Source organism: Cinclus cinclus, chromosome Z, assembly GCF_963662255.1.
Source record: "Cinclus cinclus chromosome Z, bCinCin1.1, whole genome shotgun sequence".
Lineage (NCBI taxonomy): Eukaryota > Metazoa > Chordata > Aves > Passeriformes > Cinclidae > Cinclus > Cinclus cinclus.
Window position 1 is genome coordinate 21,320,919 of NC_085084.1, and position 22,836 is coordinate 21,343,754.

General features: G+C 44.7%; 1 protein-coding gene across 5 annotated transcripts; it reads right to left on the reverse strand.

The window, feature by feature from the left end:
* Window positions 1-1,451: 1,451 nt before the first annotated feature.
* Window positions 1,452-20,140, reverse strand: RNF20 (ring finger protein 20). 5 transcript variants are annotated; one of them, XM_062513542.1, is made up of 21 exons: window positions 20,032-20,140; window positions 17,255-17,306; window positions 16,575-16,745; window positions 16,282-16,449; window positions 16,015-16,162; window positions 15,666-15,848; window positions 14,321-14,439; window positions 13,321-13,467; window positions 13,067-13,144; window positions 12,639-12,758; window positions 11,230-11,409; window positions 10,902-11,037; window positions 10,114-10,235; window positions 9,398-9,801; window positions 8,654-8,771; window positions 7,199-7,348; window positions 6,052-6,264; window positions 4,049-4,174; window positions 3,015-3,155; window positions 2,591-2,692; window positions 1,452-2,362 (listed from the first exon to the last, which is right to left on the reverse strand). In XM_062513542.1, exons 3-21 carry the CDS (start codon window positions 16,701-16,703, stop codon window positions 2,186-2,188), a joined length of 2,961 nt encoding a protein of 986 aa, XP_062369526.1. In that variant the 5' UTR covers window positions 16,704-16,745; window positions 17,255-17,306; window positions 20,032-20,140; the 3' UTR covers window positions 1,452-2,185. The 5 variants fall into 5 exon arrangements, with proteins under 5 accessions (XP_062369526.1, XP_062369522.1, XP_062369523.1 ...); XM_062513538.1 differs by having other exon boundaries at window positions 10,114-10,319; XM_062513539.1 differs by having other exon boundaries at window positions 10,114-10,319; window positions 16,575-16,762.
* Window positions 20,141-22,836: the final 2,696 nt, after the last annotated feature.

Below are 22,836 nucleotides of genomic sequence, written 5' to 3' on the forward strand. Positions count from 1 at the left end.
TTTCTGTGGGAAGCAGAGTATCACAGGCACATCAGTGCCTGCAGACTGTGCAGAGGGGAGGATCTACTGTGACAGAAGGCGGAAGGGAGACCGGAGATGAGGCTTTTTCTCTCTTGTCTAAGACACTGAATTTAGAGGACCTTTTAATAAGGAATACCTGTCACCCCTTTACTTTTTTTACTCCAATGCTTACTAGTCCTGATAAATTTTAATTGTTTTCATATATTTTGTTTATCAAAGTTTTAATTAAAAGCAGATAGAAACTCAGTTATTTCCAAAATGAGCTTGAAATAAGCTATTACTGTGAAACAAAACCAAGACTTTTTCTTGCTAAGGGAGAACAGGAATTTCCAAACCTCCTCTGTGAAACTAATGCAGATTGTTTGAAGTATCCATTTCCTGCCAAGAGCACAGGGAAGCCAACCTGGGCAGTGTGCACACAAAGCTCAGCTTCAGTAGAAAAGTGATAAAGAGTGAGTGGGGAAGGACAGAGGGGCTTTGCATCTCTGTTTGGGTTGTTCAGTCCAGAACCACATTCACAGCTGTAAAAGGAGCTGTTGCTGCTGTAGCAAAGCTGTCTGAAGATACAGACAGTTTGCATGAGCCAGGTCTTGGTCGAGATGAAGCAGCATTTGTACCCCAAAATCTACCATTCTTTAGCCAACTTGCTGCCAGAACCTGTAATGGTGGGAGCAACTTCCAGTGAAAAGCAAGCTGGTTCTACTCTCATTCCTTCCAACAGCTCTTACACCATGGCAGAAACTCTCAGCATCCCAGGTTACTCTTGGGAAGGCAGGATGCCTTCCAAGTGTTCCTTCTCACTTTTCAGGTTTCCTCATAATTTACAAGGCTTTATTAATATATTCTGAATGTTTTCACCAAGATAATAATGAACAGTGTAAAGGCCTGTGATGAACTCCTTTCTTCATATCTGGTATTTCCTGAAGGGAGAGGACAGTGGAAGGCAAAAGATTCCATGCTTCAGGGAAGGGACACCCAGGAGACAAATCTCTGACAGGGGCACCTTCCATGCAAGTTAAGTTTACAGGGAAAACACTACACCCTAGGATGAAATGTTGCAAATCAACAATTTTCCATTTTAATTTTAGGAGCAGACTTCAAAAGCAGCCTCCAGCCACAGGGAGCACTGAGACACTAAACAACACCACATCCCTGCCAAAATTCCCAGCAGCCATGACAAAATGATTGTAGAAAACAATGCAGCATCCTGGCCCTCCTGTTGTGTCAGGAATGACTGGGGATAGAGCCAAAGGGAAAAAAGTTGTTCTAGTTGAGCATGTTTTGAAAGCAGAGGAAGGAAGAAATTAAGTGTCTTTACTGTAGAAGTTTAAAGCTTGTGAGAAATGTTTCCAATAACTGGACAAAGGATGGGAGGACAGATAGTACCAGAGGCAAGAGAACCTTGAAAATAAAGAAAAATAAAGAAACAATAAACAAAACAACAGCTTTAATACGAATTTGTGCATAACAAGATTAATCTTTGTGGTAAAGTTGCATCAAAGGAACTGCTGAAAATCCTTTTCTGAGAAGGATAATGACAGCAATGCCTCAGCCTAGGGGAAGGTGAGAACATCAACCAAGGCCCATCAGTGGAACGCTATTTTCTAAGGGTCTCCAAGACCTCTCCTTCCTCCTCCTCTGGATATTTAGATGTATTTGTCTGGAGCTAGGGAGGATGTTTCCTAGCGCATGAGCCTGCAGGGGCTCTTGCCTTGACTCAGGAAGATACACAAGGAGATGCTCCAGTGAGTCTACAGATTCAGTCCCTTGGCCTCTATTTAGCCTGCTAACTGGGAAACTCTTCCCTCCCAGGAGTAATGCCATCCCCTGATGAAATTTAATTAGCATCCAAAGCAGATCCCTCAAATAAAGCTTTCACTAATCTCTGCTGCAGCCTAGCTTCCATCCCAAGGCAGCACTTCAGTTGCATGTTCCCACCTTGGCAGTGTGAAAGCAAGGGATGGGAAACTTCCTCTCGGGCACAAAGAGCACACAAAAACTGAGGGCAAGACCAAAGGGACAGGGCCAGGAAAGAAAGGAAGATCCAGAGTGTGTTTTCACCAAGAGCCTGAACACAGTTCTCAGAGGACACTGCACTTAGGTGGCAGAAGCTGCCAGAGAGGGAGGGAGGCTGGCTCAGCACAGCAGAGCCTCTGGGAGCACTTCAGCCGATGTAGATCCTGTGGAAGTCATTGGCCCCGAAGGCTGCATTGCACTTGGGGCACTTGCGCTGCCGGGTGTCGTAGCGTGTCTTCACGCACTCGAAGCAGAAGACGTGGAAGCACTTGGTGAGCACCGCATCCTTCTTGCGCATGTTGCAGCATGGGCAAGTCAGACGGGCCTGCAACACACACACACACACACACACACACACAGCTGTGAGGGGTCCTGCAGCCCACCTGCTGTGTTCAGAGATGTATCAAGATGAAGGTCCTTCCATTCCTCAGAAGGACAATGTGGTTTCTTCAGTGCCAGAGTACACACAAGAGATGTCAGATACTGAAAGTGTGCCTACACTCCTTCTGACTCAAGTAAAAAGGGAAGTTGACAGACACAGACAGATACTCACCTTGTAATCCTTGATTTCCTCCATCAGGATCTCATCACAGTTGGGAACCATGTCAGGCTTCTTTGTGGTCTCCAGCTTCCTGCGTAACCTAGAAATATCTTCCTGCATAAAACAGGAGACTAAGTGAAGGAGCAGTACATTCTCTGTCACTTTCTTCAGGGACTAAAGAGAACATGCACCTGGCTAAGTCATGCCACCCATAGTTCATCCCCTATAATCAAAGGGACAACATGATCATCTGATGCCACAAGTATTGTCAGTTATCAGTGGATATAATGTGAAAGAGCCAAGATCTGATGAAGCCAAAATCAAAGTGAAACTGGACATCAAGAGCAGTTTAGCTGAAATCCTCTGCAATCTCAAAGTACAAGGATAAGCACACTAAAGCATACAGATCTTGAAGGACTGTGCATAGGATATGTACCTCAGCCCTTTTGAAGTTGAACATCTCTTTCTCTCTAGTTACTCTGTTTTCCACAATCTCCTCCTGAAAATCATGTAATTTCTTCTGAGCCAGTTCTAGCTGGGCCTTCAGATCATCTGCAAGCTGGGCTGCATCCATGGCCTGAGAAAGAAAACCAGTGTATAAAGACCAAACACAGAAGAACAGCTCTGGTGATTTCTAGTTCCTTGTTATTACCTCATTATCACCAAGTTCTAATCCTTTAGCTTCATGATTCCTTTGGGTAGAGCCAAACCTTGGCATGCTGCAAAGCACATCACTTAGAAAAGCACTAAGAAACATCTATTTCCCTTAACATATTTTCAGCCTTCCAGCTTCCACATTTTCTCTACTGAATTGTTTAGAGGCAGTTCTATAGCTGAGCTAGACAGAACTGCAAGATACCTATTTCTAACAATCTTCTCTCTTCACCAGTTCTCTCGTAACTTTAAAACCAAACACCCTTAATACCACAAATTGTCCTATTAAGCATAGGTGACATTGCTGAATTCTCCCCAGCTCCTCTTCACAGTGATATTCCTGCTTTCCTTTCTCCGCATTATAATGTAATCTCTGCATTTCTACTAAAACTTAACAACAAAGGCAGTATCAGCTATAAGATTTAGTCTTATTCTACTGGTAACACACCAGTATTTTATTGCTTTTATGCATTTGTTAAAAGTGGTCACATTCCCCAGCTGTATTTTCCTTCTGCTTATCATCACATCTTTCCTACAAAAGCTTTGAGCCTAGTTACCTTCATCTTGCTGCTGTCTTTCTTCACCATAGGTTTCACAGAAACATGTATGACCTGCTTCTCCTTATCAAAGGAAAACATCTGTCTCTAGTACTTTAATCACAATTCTTTCCAAGATTCCTCAGCCTTCTGATATACTCATCCAAAACCAGGGAATACCAGGTTCTGTAATGCCAGTGAGAGCTCAGAGCCTCCTAGGCCTCCCACAGGGCAGCAGCTCCACCTCACAACCCAAGAGGAAATGAAGGGCATCACTCACCTTGCGTTTGTTCATTTCCAGGGCCTGTGTTCGCAGACCCAACTCCTTCTCTCCTGTTCCAATACTGCTCTGCAGTAGGTGTTCCTTCTCCTCCAGCTTACGTACAACCTGCAGCTGGGCATCCACCTTGGAAAGGGACATAGGAGGTACAGAAGGAATGAATGTATGCTCTGTGGGTCTTCAGAGCTGTCATTCAAGCTGCAGATTAACACTATCCTGCTTCCCCATCACCAAGAAGCACACCTTCAGCTTGCCTTTTTCTCCCTGAACAGCTGTGCCTCTATCCAGAGAGCCATATCCAGATCTCTCTGGGCAACACTTTAAAACACAGCAGTCAAATATTTGCAATAAAGATGTCTTAATTCTTGGACAATGGATTAAAGACTTGCTGCAAGGGAGTGAACAGTTCCACAGTGGTTCCAAGGGTGACAAGATGCAGAGTCACAGAATGGCCTGGATTGGAAGGAATCTTATAAGATCATCAAGTCTCAGCCTCCCTGAGATAACTTCCACTAAGGAACATTTGTCAAAACCCCATCCAAGCCTGGCCTTGAATACTTCCAGGGATGGGGGCATCCATGACTGCTTTGGGCAACCTCTAGCAGTGCCTCACCACCTCAAACAAAAACAATTTCTTCCTAATATCTAATCTAAGTTTGCCCTCTTTCAATTTAAAACCACTGCTTCTTGTCCTGTCACTATATGCTCATATAAGAAATTCCTCTCCCTCCTTCTTCTAAACCCTCTTCAGGTACTGGAAGGCTGCAATTAAGTCTCCCCAGAGTCTTCTCTTCTCCATGTTAAACAATGCCATCTCTCTCAGCCTGTTCTTGTAGCAGAAATGCCCATTTCTATCATCTTTATAGGCTCCTCTGTACTCCCTCCAACAGGTCCATGTGTCTTTCCTGTGCTGAGGAACCCAGAGCTGGATGCAGCATTGCAGCAGGGGTCTCAGGAGGCCAGAGTAGAGAGGCAGAATCCCCTCTCTCAGCTGGCTGCCCATGCTGCTTTGGATGCAGCCCAGGATGCAGTTGGCTTTCTGGGTTCCCAGCATGCACTGCTGGGTCACATCCAGCCTCTAATCTGCCAGAATCAACAAGTATTTCTCTGTTCCAGTGTTCTCAGTGATCTCTTCTCCCAGTCTGTCCCTGTGTCTGAGGCAGTTCACACTGAACCACTGTTTCCAACTCCTCCTGTTTGTTACCAATATATACAGGTATAGTTAGAATATACAGGTAAAAGTACCATTCCAACAGGACAAGAACTTCCCACTTTTCCTCACCCATCTGCTCTCCATGGCAGTGAACCCACAGGACATTTTAATGCTCATACAGCAGTCTCAGTTTCTTACAAAGACAGGCCCCTTTGAAGCCTGATGCATTCCTAGGCTGGCGAGAGGAACATTGTATTCTGGACTGATTTTGGTGAGGATAGTTAATTCTCTTCAGAGCAGCTCACACACTGCTACGTTTTGCATTTTGGAGCAAAACATTGTCAGTAACACAGCACTGTTTTAGCTGTTGTTGAGCAGTACTCACACAGCGCCAAGACCTGTCTCTCATACTGCCTACCAGCATGTAGGTTGAGGGTGCCCAAGAAGCTGAGATGCCACACAACCAGGCCAGCTGATCCAGCTGGCCCAAGAGGTGTTCCATACTCTACACTGCTGTGCTCAGCAATAACAGCTGGTGGAAAGGAGGAAGTGGGAGGATGTTCAGAGCTGTGTTTATTAAATAAGATATATGATGAAGCTCTGCCTTCCTGCCTGCCTCAGGAAGTAATTAATTAATTTATTGTTTCGCTTGTATGGACATCTTTGCTTTAACTGTTATACTGCCTTTATATCATCTCACCCGTTTTCTCACTCTGTCCATTCTGATTCTTTCCCCTTCTCCTCAGTAGGGGAGCGAGAAAACAGTTCTGCACAGCTGCCTAAAACAGATAACCCACAGTACCTCCACCTTCCCCATGAGCTCTTGTCTCCTCTCCTTTTTCCACATTACCTGTGTTTTCAGTGTCAAAACTTGGTCTGCCAGCTCCTCCTTTTCCTCTTTTAGCAGTTTATGGATCTGGTTGGACTTGATACGTTCTGACATCAGCTTGAAGTTGGCATCATCCTTCTCCCGCAGCTGCTGCATCAGGCGGATGTTCTGCTCTTGCATGTCTTCAAAGGCTTGGCCTGTGACATCCATTTCTGAAAGCAGGGCCTCTTCCTCCTGCAAAAGAATCACAGGCTCTGGCCAAACTGTCCCCTAGATCCCCCATAGTGAGCCTGAAAATTTTGTTCAGAGACTTGAAACCCAGTGAAGATGGAGGGAGATTCTTGGAGTTAGGGAACATTATCATCCCAACAACCAGAAAAACATATTCCGTACAAATCTACACCACAGCAGTGATACTCTGAATTTGAAGGTGGGGTCGCCTATCTCTTTTTTTGCATGTCAGGATCAGCTTTGACACAGCCACTGCCAGAGTTGGGACAGAATTCCAATTCTCCCAATTCCCAGGAGCTGAACAGCTGCCAGATACACCAAGCCAAAAATTCTACATGTGGACAGCTTAGCACCTTCCAACTAACAGGCTGCCTAGCTTCTTAAACTCACTTTGGCCACTTCAGCATTGACAAGGGAGAGCAGCTCTGCTCTACAATAACAAGAATCCGAATTCTAAAAAAGTATGTGTCAATTCAATGTCTTGCCTCCACCCTGCTGAGGTGGTCCTGCTCTCTCACTGGACTGAGCCTTTTTTTAGCAGAAGGTACGTACCAGTTCCAGGCAAACATATTCATTTGATGAACTGAGGAGATAACTCCTAAAAAGAAATCGTAATCCTAACCCCTAATGGCTGAATAAAGCCATTTGTCCTCTTGTGTGCGTCACCAAGGCCACATGTTTAATTGTTTATTTAATGTTTAATTGTTATTAAACATTTTCCACCATGGACTGCCTGTGGTACCCTGGAGCTGAGGGTGGAGGGGGTTATTTTGTTAGTGGTTCTTTTGCTTGTTTTCTGTCCTTCTGGTAAACTAGGATACAACTCCCATCTCTGGCCCATACAGATATAAAATCCTTCTCCCTCCCTGGACATAACCTGAAAGCAGCTCCTTCACAGTTGCTTCAGCCAAAAGAGAATTCATCAGAAACTTCTCACCTGCTTAGCCATGGCAAGTTTCTTCTGTAAATATTCAATCTGTTCCTCCACTGCTCGGATCTTGCGGAGGGCATCCTCATCAGCCATCTTTTTACTCTCCTTTTTTTCCTTGTCTTCCAATTCTTTCACCCTCTGCCTCAGTTCTTCAAGCTACAAGAAGCAGCCAGAAAAGACACAAACAAAGGATGCACCTTGAGCATTGTTAAGAGCCTGTTTTCTCCAAAATTCTCTGAAACACTCAGGACTGCCCTCAAAGCATGGCAAAAATCTCCCATATAATTTTGACAGAGTATTACAGGCAGATGTACCACTGAGATGGGCTGTAAGCCCAAGATTTTGACTTCCACACCTTTGAAAATTTCACAGCATCTTTTATCAGTCTTTTGCAATTGTACATGTATGGGTATGCAGACAGAGAGCATCTGCTCCTTTAAGTGCATCTGGTCAAGGACCTTTTTCCATACAAGAAGGAGATAACAGCAAAAAGAGAAGGTAAAATAAAACATACAGAGACACAAGCTTTGCAGACAAATTATAAGAGAGGCAGTGATGAGAATGAAACCTGGTCAATCACACTAACTGATGAGAGCACATGAGAGTGTGAAAATGTTCATTTTCATTTTTTTCATTGAGGTTATCTGAGTGTGGGAGAAGGAGGAAACCCAAAGCAAAATACAGAGATGCAAACCTGACAAAACAAACACAGAGACAAAGAGAGGAAGCAAATCTGTCCAGTCACAACAGCTAATAGGCTTCCAAGAAACCACTTCCAGGAAGATCAGCTTGGGACTTTGTAACTGATGACACTGTAAACCAGAAATGGCTCCTGAACTGGGAGAGCTCCTGAGCTCTGGGAATCAAGAGCTGTTCAAATCCAGAAACAATGTGTAGGGAAATGGAGATCAAGGATGAACAAATTTGGGTTTGACAGAGAAGGGTATATAAGGAGCCAGGCCAAAGGAAAATATGGGCAGTCAGCACATATTTGTACTGTCTGGCTCAGCCTTGCACATGATAATCACATCCTGTCCTGTCCTATCTTCTTGTATCTTTTTGTTACACATCTTCTTAAGTATCAGTGTGTAATCTAATAATCCATCTCTTTACCCCATGTATGTGTGCTGCACAAAGTAAATGCTCCCTACAGGTGAGACTGCTTGTGAAGAAGGTTAAGAGGGGCCTGGCACCACAGGGGCCCCAAAGAGAGGGACATGCTGTTACTTAAGGGATCTGCAAAAGGGTCTGTGCTTATGAACCTAGATTATTGTGTGTGTGCCTGCACTAGCAACTAGCCCCTGTTTATCTCCAGACCACTCCAATGTGTAAGTGATAAAGATGAGAAAACTAACAATCCTTAGTTCTGAAGATAGAAACAACACAGTTCTGCTGCAGAGTATCTGAAAAGAAGTTTAAGTAACACAGTAAAAAGAAATAATGGAGAGAAATTACAAATACCTCAGCTTTTGCCTTCTTCTCAGCTGCCATCAGCTGCACTTTGTCTCTCTGCTCTTTAGGGGCAGAACGGTACATATCTAGCAACAGTTTCATCTCCTTCTGGCTTTCCTGGGCCTTCCTGAGGAAAGGAAAACAGACCAGGGTGAGAACACATCAGCAAAGCCATACTGCTACACAGCCAGCACGAGAACCTGGCAATACTCTCTCAATTCCCACATGGATATGGAGTAATTGGTGGCTCATCATATCCTGGTATCATATCTGAACGCAGGCTGGAAGACTGGTGCAGCTGAGTACAGGATGGAAAAGAAACATGTTCAGACACATGGGCTGAAAAGCAAGAAGTGAGGTGGAGATAAAATATGTATCCTAATAATAAGCTACAAGCTATCCAGCTCTGCTTTGGGAACCATCTAGGAGCAGGAACACTGCTGTGTCCTCTATTAATAACCTGCTGCTGTGAACTTTTATGCTGTTGTGAACTTTTATGCTGTTGTTATGACAACAACAAATCCAACATTACTTGACCCACACCATGAAGTATCTGGTTTGGTAATTCATGCTTTAGGCTATTGCAGGAAAAACTGCTACATTGACTATATCACAATCAGATTCAGAGGCTGTCAAGAAACTAACTCTCTTAGCTCCAAACTTCAGTGATGCCGATCTCATGAAAGCATGAACATGTGAACACACCAGGCTTGGAACTGTTCCCAAAGGAAAGGGAAAAACAGCAACTCTTACTTGAGCTCAGCCTTCAGCTGCTTGATCACTTCAGCCTCCTTCTTTCTTCCATCTTCATGCTTCCCTTTCTCCTTCTCTTTGGATTCTCTCTCCTTCTCAGATTCCTTCTGCTTCTGCTTTTCCCGTTCTCGTTCCTTTTCCTTCTCCTTCTCTTTTTCTCGTTCTCTTTCTTTCTCCTTCTCCTTTTCCTTCTCTCGTTCCCTCTCCCTTTCCCGTCTCTCCCGCTCCCGTTCCTCTTCATCTCTCCTGGCTTTCATTTCATTAATATCTTCAGAAGCAGCCTTGGGAACAGACACTTGGGCAGAAGGATCATCAGGCTCCTGCTTGACCTCTGTAGGTTCCTCCTTTGTGTCTTCAGTGCTGGACTGGGACTGGAGGAGAGCACTGCCACTGCGAGAGCGGATCTGGCATGGAACAGCAAGAGAGATGACCAAGAAAACAAACATTTAAGTTCTGAGCCAGGAGTCTTCCTTACCCCCTTCTCCCATGTCTTCCAGATCCATGCTCCCATGCCCCCTTTCCATGGAGCACTACACAGCTACAAAGGAAGAGAATTCATTTGGTCAAAGTAAGCAGCAGAGTGCAGAGCTCCACATAAAATTGCACTGCATCCTGCACAGCATATCAGAAAGGTTGATGTTGCTGAAAAGGGTGACAAAGCATTTCCCCTACTCCTAGGACTTTCCCCTCTTTTCTGGCATTTCCTGCTGTACTACCTTGCTCAGGTCAGACTGGGCCTCTCTCAGTTTGCGCTTGTATCTCAACACCTCTCCCTTCAGCTGGTGGTTGTGATTCTGGAGGCTGCTGATGAGGTGACGCATCTCCCGATTTATTGGGCCTGCAAAAACAGCAACACCTCTGTAACAAACCAAACTTCCATCAACCTTCTTGAGGACTTCCATGGAAATGGAGAACAAGCTAACTGAAAATGACAAAGAACAAAATAAGACTATTACCATTCTGCCACACAACAGAGCAACACAAAACGCTTGCACAAAAAAAGTCATGCCAGTTTTGTATGCAACCATAAGTCCTTGCAAATTCAGAATCCTAAGTTCCCACTCAACATTGTTTTTATATCCATGATCCTAAGGGAAGTGTGTCATGTTACAAAAGAAATCTGATTTAAATGCTATTTCAGAAGTAATTTATTTCCTCTGATGAATTTAAGAATTACTGCTTTGCTATTTAGATTATCCTTACAGACTTGGAAATGAATTCTCCCTAGAAAGTAATTTTTAATAACGCAAAATATCCCGCAATATAAACCAAATTGTTAACAAAATGTTATCTATTATGCACTATCTAGAAAGAAGTCAGGTAACATGGAACTGGCCTCCCAATAAAACAGGTGGAGAGCTTTGTTTTTTGAGATGAAGAAACCTGCCAGAACAAGTATTTAACAGCAACAAAGAATCAACCCAGGTGTTCTAGTGCACTGTAACCCCTTATGGACATTAGTGGGTAGGTGGTGTTTGTTTTCAGGCACAGCAGAACACCATACCTGCTTGCTCATTGGCAGCAAGCGTCTGTTCAAACTCTATCCTCAACATCTCATATTCTTTGCGGACTTGTGCCAGGGTGTCCTCCAGCTGAATCACCTCAGTGCGCAGCTTCTTGTGAAGGCTGACCTCATCTCTCTGAGGAACAAAAAGGAAATACAACTTGGTGCTTTGAACCTGGAGTATCTCTCACTTCATCATGACAAGTTACCACAGCTTGAATTATTGCCAGAAACGTCAATTTCCTGAGCATTTGCAGAGGCACAAAGACCCAGCCATGATGGTCAGTGGCACTACAGGCACTACAGGCTGACAGAGCAGAGGTGTTACCTCGATCAGTTCCACCTGACGCTGGTGTGTGGCACGGGTACCATGAAGCAGTGTGCGGGCCTCGTCAAGATGTGCCTTCAGCTGGAGACTCTCATTATACAAAACAGAAAACTGTGACTGCATGCAGCGATATTCCGGGGTCTCCTTCACAGCCTCTTCCACTGCTCGTCGCAGCTCAACCTAGTTAGGACACAAGAAAATGCCACAACACGAAAAATTATGCTCTTGCCTTTGGTTTCTGTCTCTCAAGACAGAAGAACAGTGAATCAAGATGCCACAAGCAAAGACAAAACCAGAACTTTAACAGCATTGCTGTGAAGTAGGTCCAAGGGATATGCTTCAGTACTGGTTTTAAAAAGCTTCTGTGTTCTCTGCATGAACAAGGCTGCTTCTCTTGTGCAAGCATATGATGGAAGTTTTTGATTCCTGGGTCCTGAAAGAGAGTTTCTCTCCAAGATATGAACTTGGAAAACATAATAAATCGCAATCACCCAGATCAATAAAGATGGATGCTTTTACAAAAGAGTTTGAGAGAACAGAGAAAATGCACATGCAAGTAGGCATTATGTTTGCCTTTTACTAAGACACAATGACTGAGAGAAAGAGAAATGAAAAAAAAATCCAGAGGTACAGAACTGAATTCCTAGAAAATCGTTAGCAAATGATTGTGACTAGCAGCAGTGAAACAGACATGTCTATACATACATTCAGCTTAAAAGGAATTAGGGGGGAAAAAAATGTTGCAAGCTAAACAAATTCCTAAACAAATTCCTGTGGATAAACAAAATTCAGAGGTGCCTCAAAACAGTTCCCAGCATCAGATCTCTGGATTTAGGTTATCAAGACTGACATTTCTTATAACTGGCACTGATCACTAGGATGACAATTTGATTATTCTCCCCCCCATATGCTTATCAACCACAGAGTCACAGCTTCTTGTGTTGCCACCTTTGAAACATCACAAATGCATAGGCTGTTTCCTATCTGTCCATTCCCACACTGGGCAAGACATTAAACTCATTGACTCTCTCCCCACACAACTTCCCTGATTGTTTATTTTCTCTGGTTCCATTTGCACAGGGCAGGAGGAAGGTGGAAGAAAGATCACTACTTGTAAAGAGGTGAAAAGTTTTCACCAGACATGGTTAAAATGGACTCAAAGATCAGAACGGGACACGGACAGGAAACCATTAAAATTTCCAGCGGTGGCCACACGGTGTCACCAACGCACTGAACTGCAACTGAAGCCATGGACTCACCGAATTGTACCTGCAGCAAGTGTAACACAGCTAAAGAGCAGCTCAGAACAGACACTACTAATAAGGCTTTCTGCAGACACAGCACTGCAAAGCTGAGGGCAGCCCACTAGACAGAACACTTTCATTCTCACAAGGCTATGGATGTCTCACCTTGAGCTTTTCATTCTGTGCTGTTACTTCCTCAAGATCCTGACGTAGTTCTTCCAATTCATTAAGGCGATTCCCAGCAAGCTCTTTATTCTCTTCCAACTCTGCATTCATCTCCTCAAACTGTTGGGATAAAATGCTTGTAAATCCTAGTGTTAATGTGTCTCCTGAGAGTATTAATGAACTATCTGTTCATGCAGTAACAGCAATTACAGACTGAGCAGTGAGGTAGTTTGACTAAGTGAGACTGAGCCTAATTCCACCAGGTGTTTTTTTAAGTAGGAAACTCATACACAGACAAAATGGCTTTCCCAGAGTCACCCAGATTTATTGCACATGAATCTAAAGTATCTAAATTCTGCTCAAATCGTGGCCATTGTTCTCCTTGACTCTATTCTTCTCCTTGCGTACAACCAAGCTCCTGACCTTACCTTACGGGCATTAATGGTGATTGTTCCTCCATAGAGGCTGCTACCAGCTCCATACACCTTGTAGCCTTTGGAATTTACCTGCAAAAAAATGCAAGAGATTTCCTCAAGACCCAGTGAAACACTGGCAAGAGTGATGCAGCAGATCCAAGACCCACTGCATGTTCTCAGCTCTCACAGTCCCATAGAGGATGTCCCACCCCCATCCAACACTACCCCCACTTCCCAGGTCTCCTGGCCAGCAGGGCAGTGCTTACTCGCTCCAGGACATCAGCCAGGTGGCGGTTGAGTCTCTGCTCCCTCTTGCGGATCTTGTCAATGTCCCACTGAAGGTCATCAATCATGGTCTCCAGGACAGACACCCGGGATTCTGCTGTCTCCACCCTCTCTTGCAGCTTGGAGAACTGCAATCAAAGAAGTACTTCAGCCAGCATATTGCACAGAATCAGCTTTTCCTGAGGATGCTCAGGAGTCATTGCTCTCTTATTCATCATGTGCTTTTCATCTTTTCCTGTAATGACAGACTATTCAATGAACTGTCCTGAATTTTACAGTGGCGAAATCCCAAGACAGTAAAAAAGAAAACAAAAAACGACAAAACTGAAAATGGAGAAAGAGTGGGAAGGTGGTAATATCTGGCAGACTAGAGGCAGCCACCTCATCTTATTCAAAGGCTTCTTTGATTTTAATCTTTCCAATCCCTATGCCCATCTGCTCTACAGACCACTTAAGTGTCCAGAGGACTAACATTGAGCAAGACCAGCATTAACATTAATAACATTAGTGTTATCACATGAATAATAATTTTTAAATTAACTGAAATCTCTCAAACAAAAGCTGCTAATAATGTGAATCCTTCAATAACTGGGATCATCTTGTAACTGGTATCCTTCCGCTATCAAATGACACAGAGAAACCAAGGAATTCATAATGACAGGGATGTCATCTCCATGTGTCTACACAGCCACCTCAGCATCACCTCCCCCAGGTCTTCTGCTCTTCCATTTTCTTTAGAAGTTAAATCCATTCAGCTCACTGACTTGCTTATATCCTTTCCTTTAGTGAAGTAACACACAAATCAATCTGATTTACACAGAAAATCTATGTACAGCTCTCCATAACAACCCTTTCTGTAACTTTCAAACCATGTTGCTTTTATGCCTCTTCAAGGAAATAAGCTGCTTTGCAAATTACGGTAACTGTAAATTATGCTAAGCAGGACCCCAAAGCAGATTTCTTTCTCCCTCCCTTTTATACCTCCTGAGACATGACTCTGTGCTTCTCCTGAAGAACGTCAGCCAGTTCCTGCAGCTGTCCATTCTCGTGCGACAGGTAGGAATTCAGTTCCACTACTGCTTCTTCCATCAGTGAAATATCTGAAAGGTGCACAAAGAAAAGGAAATTAATAGAAATCAAGGAACACTGGTTTTAATTCCTGAACAGCAAAGAGAGAAAAAAAGAAAACAGAAAAGGAGATTTCTGAAATTAACTTCAGCTTACTGTACCACTTCAGTTTACTGTACAGGTGGTTCCTGAGGGCCTGATCTCCATCCACAGAGAGCTTTGACTCGCAATCCATAAGCAAAAGGCTCTGCAGTTTAACGAGGCTGCACATTTCTGACCCAAAGGCCATCCCCTCAGACCAGAGATGTGTCAGCTTTGTCAGCACCAGCAACCCAGAGCATGCCCTTGGAACCCAAGGACACCTGAATGTTGCCCAAATTCATGCACAAACCTGCTACAACAGGTGGTCTGGGATGATACACCAGGCCAACACACCATCACACCCTGTGACAACCGCAGCACCCGGATGACGAGTGAAACTAGAGCACCTGAGAGCAGGCTCACATGGCACCAATGTCAAAACTACAACAGTTGATGACTGCCAGCCAAGGACAGCAACATTTCCCTACACCAATGCCAGACTTGGTCAGAACACACAGAAGGCACAGCGAGCATGAGCTGATACTCCACTCAAGGTTTTGTTCAAAAGATTAAAAATTCTAACCTTAAGCTAATTAAACTTTTTGAGCAGTCATTTGAGTGTGAAGTGAATCTCCTACATTAATTTGCTGGTCATTTGGGTTTCTCTGCAGAATTCTGCTACATTCAAAACGGACAGCTACATTAGGCACATCATTAGTTGAGTACAATTTTGCTCAGAACTCAGTGCAAACTGAGCACTTGGTTATTCCTACACCTTCTACCAAATTGCAACATCAGTTTGCAGTGCTGATTTCACTTCTTTACTTTTAAGTCTGAAGCCTTTTATGTGGTGGCTAAGGACAACTGGCTGATAAGGTTCAACTGTGCTCTCTGACTTCTCAGGCACATGAACACAGTGCTGGCAAAAACAAGCTGGTTCTTAGCCCAACATGCTGGGCAGAGCCTTCAGCATTCAAATACCGAGGTAACTACAACGCACGTCTGGCACATGGTCCTTTAGTAGAGATTTTGACAACAAGAGTTTAGAAAGCCAAACAAATTAATTTTGCAAAATAAATGCACATGAGAAGGACTATGCCTTAATGTCTACAATGCAAGATCAAGTCTAAGGTGGAGGCAGATAAGCTTTCTTGAATACCTGCCACCTTGGTCATACCTCCACTATTCAGCTTGTGAGACAGCACATCCAGCTTCTCCTGCAGCTTGTCATACATTGTCACAATCTGGGCAACAGCCCGGCGGGAGGACTCCACACGCTCCTGTAGCTGAGACTCTATCTCCTCACTGGTGCTGCTGGCTAGAGTGGCCAGGAAGGAGAATGCTGGCTCCAGTCCTTCCCCTGGGAGCATAAAGAGATGAAAAAAAAGTAAATGTGTTCTACAAGACAGCATATCACTTATCTTTATAATCACAAAAAACAGTCTCTGTCAGCCTTTAGAAACGGTCATCAGCATTGTCTACAGGTGAAATCCATCTTTCCCAGTGTCCTCAGACAGGTGCCTCACCTCGTTCCCTCTCATCTTTGCGCTCCTGATTACTGTCTGAGTCTGGTTCAGGTTCTGGCACCACCAGTGCTTTTCTTTCAGACAAAAGGTCTCCAAGCCCTTGGTCCAGGTCGAAGCGTTTAAGGATGATACGGATATTTTCATCAAACTGAATGATGGCACAGGCAAGCCAAGACAAGATAAAGAATGGACGTGAACAAGAGGAGTGCAGCTGTACAGGAGAGACAAGAAAACAGTGCATATGAAGTAACAAAAGCTGCTACCAACCTGATTCCAGTATCGGTTGATGATCAGCAGAGAGGCATCGTCGGTGGCCTGCCGACGCTCCAGCTTCTCAATGTGCTCCCGCAGCTCATCTTCTATGGCCTGGCGCTGGTCAAGCATCTCTGCGAGCTTCCTGTTTTTGGTCTGCAGGGTCCGGATGTCCAGCTCCTCCTGGGCACAGGCACATGGGACACAGGCCAGGTCATAGAAGGGCTCATAATGACCCCTGAGACATTTTTGCCTCCAGATTAAAAAAAAAACAGAAGGTAGAGTGGGGGTATGCAAGGAAGATGTACCGTTGAAGAAACACCACCAAGTTTAATGGTCTCCACAGTGGTGCCCAAATCTTCAACCCCTGCCTTCTTCTCTGGAGGTGCAGAAGGGCCAGGCTCTCCAGCCATCCGTTTATTGCCAATTCCAGACATGGTGGCCAAAGTGTACAGATTCCCACCTTCTCCAAGTTCTTCCTGAACATTGAAGAACACTATCAAAAAAACCACCAAATGCACAACCACGTGGCAAATTTGATTTGGGTTTCTTAATACTCTGACTCATCATGGTAACAAGATGCCCAAAACAGAGCAGATTATGGAATTCAAAAGAGTTTGAAAAATATTTGTTGGGAGAAATGATTAAAAATGGAAGACTGGTAAGGAAGACCGTAAATCACTCAAGTGATTTGCAGCTGAAAATAACCCCTGGTAAGCCAGTAATCCTCCAGCACAGGCTGAGTTTAACAAATCTCTGTTACTGAACCTCTCCCCAGGTGTTGCTTTGGGGATCCCATAAGTAGCAAGGTAACGGAAACAAATCTACTCCTAGTGTTCTCACTGAGAGTTTGTGCCAGCCTCTGCTGACTCACACATTCTGGTCCAAAATTAAGCCACAAAACACACCATCAGGATCAGCACTGCAAGCAGAAAGTTGATGGGGAAAATAATCACTGCCCTGTAATGTTAAAAAGGAAGCACTGTACCTTATCACAGTCTTTGCAAAAAAATCTTCATCCAGGTTAACTCTCTGCTTTTCTGCATTAACAAAAATGAACCAGGTTAGACTTTAGCAAACAACTGAGACAGCACGTGGCACCAGTTCACTGCACAACAACCAAACTGTTCCTATTGAATCTATATACAAAGCCAGTTGAAACTGAGGGCAGCAACACCCTGGAGATAAATAAGTCCTGTACTTACAGAGCATACAAATCCTACAGAACTAAAAAGCAACTCAGAGCCAAGGCTTGGAAAGACCCATCCCAAGAGTCCTCCTGTGTACTAGGAGAGATGCAAACGTGTTTGAAGAGAACCCATTCCTAACTCAATGCATCTCAGGCACAGAAACTCAACCATAGCTCTGGACAGCCTTTCCAGTACTTGGATCATTCTCAGCATTAAGACAGGCTTTTCTCATGTCTGAACAGGAATTCTCTAAAATACTATTGAGCAAAAAAAGTGTATCCTCAAAGGGTTTCCAACACAAATGGAGCAGCTGGAGATGAAAAATGGAACCAATTAGATCTTCACTAGTCGTGAGCTGCATTCTTAGGGCCACAGTCACTGATGCTGTGCCAGCCTCTAGACTGAATGAAATCAGAAGTGAACGAAGTGCAGGCCATACCAGTAAAACATGACTTGTTCCATTTAAGCCTATAACGGCATTTACAGTCAAACTAGGGGTTATGAACTGTCCAGTTTTTATCTGCTTTAACTGAGCAGTTCTACTGAAAGCAACAAGGACATTGCATTTTGAAGATGAAGCTTTGCCAAACCTCAGGATTTCACATGCATCTCAGTTTGGCATTGCCCCTCATCATATGCAAAATAGGATAAAGATTATTTCTAAGTGAGTTACTGAAACAGCACATATGGGGATCCTATGAGGTATCTTTTAAAAGAAACATTAAATTACATCTCAAATTTACCAAGAAAGACAACTGCCACTGAACCATTTTCTTTCTCTTAGCTGCAGCACTGTCTTTAGCTGGAATTCTAAGAGCATTGTAAGGGAACAGCTGTCACTAAAAACATCTCATCTGTCCCCTGTCAGTCCAGCAAGCCACCAGTCAGTCCAGCAAGCCACCACTGTCCACTGCCTTTCACACTTTTTGTCCATGGACAAAATACCCCTTCCACTGCCTCCTGGCACCACTCCCTTCAGCTCCAGCTCCCTCCTCTCACCACCTCCTCACACACTGTACACCAGACCCCAACCCATTAATTTTTTATGGCTACAGACCCTCTCTTTCACAGAAACACAGAACCATTTAGAATGGGAAAAATCTCTGCAATCAAGTCCAACTTATGAAGCAAACCACCTTGTCAACCACATCATGACACTGAGTGACACGTCCAGCCAGGGATAGGGACTCCACCACCTCCCCGGGCAGCCCCTTCCAGCACCTGACAATCCCTCCTGCTGCTCACACACAGGAGAGGTAAAGAACTCTTAAGCACAAATGTACAAATTCTTTGAATGTCAGATTTCCTTTTTGACACAGAACAGATGATCTGCTTTGCTAACGAACAAAGTAAGTTTTACTTGTTCACTCTGTACTTGCTTAAAAAAAAGACAGATTTCTGATGACAAGCCCTATAGACTGAAACTTGAACTAGATCTTCTCACTTACTACAATTTTACAACTAAATCCAAAACTTCCATTACATCTGCCACCACCAGATGCTCCTGCTATACTACAGGAAGTGCAGTACACAGATATAAACCTGCATTTATGTACAGACACAGAACAATAGAAATAAATGCCCCGGGCAGATTTAAAAGCTGCTATTTGAGTTTATACTCCCCAGCAGGAACTCCAGTCAGTGTTCCATCCACAAGCCTAATGGGGGTTTTTACATTGCTTCAGGTCAGGCTGAGCAGGAATGTCTTAAGCTTGGAAAGAAAAAGGGGAAAACTGCCAACCCTCTGTTCTGCCTGGCCCTAGTGTGACATGGCTGGAGTGCTGTGTCCAATTCTGGACTCCTCAGTACAAAGACAAGGTGCTGCTGGAGAGGGTCCAGTGACAGCTGCTAAGATGATGCGTGCCTTGGAACATCTCTCTTGTAAGGAAAAACTGTGACATCTGGGCCTGTTTAGTCTGGAGAAGACTGAGAGGGGATCACGTTAATACACACAAATATCTCCAAGATAAGTGCCAAGAGGATGGTACAGACTCCTCAGCACTACCCAGCAACAGGATGAGGAGTAGTGGCCATAAACTAAAACACGAGAAGTTCCACCTCAGCATGAGAGAGAACTTCTTTCCACTGAGGACAGCAGAGGACTGGAACAGCTGCCCACATATGTCGTCGACTCACTCCTTTGGAAACATCCCAAACCCACCTGGACGTGTTCCTCTGTAGCCTGCTTCAGGTGACTCTGTTTTGACAGGGGGGGTTGCACTGCGGGATCTCAATCCGAAGGATTCTGTGATTCAGTTTCCTACACAAATCAGCCGCTCCCACACATCCCGCGGGGGTCCTGTTCCTGCCCCCGGCATCTTTCACGGCGCCAGCAGGACACGCCGTGGGCCCGCCCCTCCCTGTGGGACTATGCGCTGCCTGCAGCCCCCAGAGACTCCCTTATTCCTCCGCACGGCCACCTCCCGGCTCGCCCCAGACCCAGCCGGCCCCACAGACCCACCACGGCCGCCTCACCTCGTCCCGCCGCCGCCACCGCCGCCGCGCCCTGCCCCGACCCGTCCCGCAGGCAATGGCTGCCGCCGCCCGCCCCTTCCGCCCGCCATTTCGCTCTCACCCGTCAGGGAGGCGCCGCTTTGCCCTCGCCCGACATGGCGGCGCTGCCGCAGCACGAGATGCCGGGGCCGAACCCTCACCAAAGACGGCGGCGCAGGCGGAGCCGTCCCCGACCACACGCGGCCCCAGCGGACCGGCCGCCTTCCTGCCCGCCCCTGGGGCCGTGTCCCGGCCGGCCGGGGCGGGAAGGGGGGCGAAGCTGGTGAATTTGGGGAAACGTTCTGTGGTACCCGTGGTACGGCCGGAGGGCTGGGCAGTGATTGTCCCTTTGCATTTGCCACTGGAGGGGACTCACCCTTCCCCCCCTCCAGCAGAGAGCATGTTCTGCATTCCTCAATGTTGTATGTAGATTAACTGTGTGAATTGTTGTGCGGAGACAACACGGGAGATGCGGAGAAAAAAAAGAAAAAGAAAAAAAAATCTGAACGGTAAGGAGAGAAAGAGGGGTATTAATAATACTTGTATTAATTTTTGAGATACTTTTGTGAAACGGAAAACTAAGCAATCCCATGCCACTGCAGAGGAACTGCAGAGAAGGTCCAGCAGCAATATGAAATTGGAATGTACTAGGAGTGTAACTGTGATAAGAAACAGAAGTCCCTTTTTGTTCACTGTCCATATAAGGTTAAGAACAATGTAAATCAGTAACTGCAGCTATGCTTAAAGAAATGGTTTGCGTAAGTGAAACTAGTTATAAGGAACAAATAGTGTTGCAATCAATACTTAAAAGGTTGCGTAAGAACTTTTTGCAGCCCAAGTCAAGAAGAGGATACTGAGGAAGACTCGTGAGGGCCTTTATCAACGACCACCAGAAGGTAGAAAACGAACCCCTATCAACTGCCGGAGCATGCGCGATAAGCACCAAGAGGATGACTCAACAAGAAGAGCGGGTGCTTAAAAAGAGAACTGAAAACCCCGGTCGGCGCGGCAGTTGGTGGAGCGGTGACTCCCCTGTCGCCCAGCGTTGCATTTTGCTTTTCTTTCTAATAAATTGCTATTTTAATTGGCTAAAATGGCCCGTTGTGCTCATTGATAACAGTAACAAATATGGTTGCTTTTTCCTGAACCTCGTAGGTCCAACCAGTCCTTCACTTGCAATTGCTACAGGAGAGAGCTGAGCACATTACAGAATTACAGTTGATTAAGAATTTGCGTGACTGAAGCAGGGTTTCTTGGAAAGTATGTGCACTTGTTTTTAGCATAAACATAGGGAAGACTGATAAGAAGCAAACTACCAAAGACCTAGAGATGACCTGAATAAAAAATGTTGTGTAAGGAACAGACTAGAGAGGACACAATTTTGAGCTTGCATTGTTGGTGTGTCTCGGGCTGTGGCCACAAAAGGACACTTGGACTGAATCTCCTTCTGTAAACAAGAAATGCACAGCCTTCGGACCAGGATTGTGCTTAGCATCACCCATTACCTGTTCCAAACCTCTATTCCAAATCAAAACAAAACCTCAATATTGTCTTTCCCTCAAGCTGTAAGAGTTGTAGCATCCATCAATTTGCTATGAGAGCTGGTAAGGTAGGATGTGGACACAGCATTATGAACTATTCCCGTATTACCCAGATATGTCTGCAGATATGCAGGTCAGTTTAGAGCTTTGGCACACCAGGACAGTACCTAAAGTGATCTTTGATCTGGCAGAGCTGTGCTGCTTCCAAGAAGCCCTTTGGGAGATGGTGTGAGAGCTGATCTCTGTCACACCTGTTGGTGATCCTGAGATTGTGGTGAGCAGAAGGCTCTGCCCTGAAGGGCAGAAGGAAATCCTATCTTGTGAGAACATTTGTGTGCTTGGAGTCTGCTAAGTAAATAGCAGAGCACAGATTCATCCCAAAGGTGGGTACAGAAGAGCTTTGGCCAGTCAGCTCTAGTTGTTGCCAGTGGCAGATGAAGAAAGGGATTGCAGGTTGCACATTCTCAAGGAAAGAGATTGGAAAAATGGACCCAAGGACACAGGAGGCAGCCAGTCTAAGCTAATAAGGTGGAAAAGTACATCTTCAGGCAGCCAGTGGCGATAAAGCAAAATAGTACCCAAAACACTCACAGCAAACTAACTGCCCTAAAAGAGATAACCAGATTCCAAATTCAAGAGAGTAAAGCTCTGTCCATTAATATTTCTGTGGTAAAGGTGTATTTTGTGCCAGCACAGATGTCAGCCTTTCATTTCCTAGGTTGTTAACTGGAGCTACAGCAGTTACTTTGGGATAACACAGTGCCAGGCACCACAGGAGAGCAGGTATGTAACACAGCCCTCAGTGTGTCCCTCTGGCAGCTGGCACATCTGTTCAGTGTCTACTAGATTGGATCATAGAGGGGAAGTAAAGCAAGGAAAAGTCTCAGAAAGAGAAAAAAATAAAGGAAAAATAGAAATTCATGTTAGTGGAACATACTTCCAAATAAAAGTACCAGATCTTTAATATGTGTGTACAGGTCTTTGACTTCAAAGCAAATATAACTCTCTTCCTGAATACAATTAGAATATATAAATAAATAGGATGAAGGGCTTGTACTGAGCTTCCTAACTCCCTTAATTTCCTCATACACTGGCTACAGGCAGGGTGATTCTATCTCACTCTGCCATTTTGATCAATGGTGCTTTGAAGCCACAATAGAAACACCAGTGTCTTAAAACATCCTTTTCTTAATGGCTTATTTGTGCAAGAGGCACTTTCATGTTACCAGAGTGTGATAAGCAGTAAGAAGATTAATTTTAAAAGCTGACCTTTGAAGCACAAAGCTTCAGTTGTTACTTGAAATTTTGTCCTTTAGGTTTGTTCTGGTGTCCCCTCCTCATGGCAT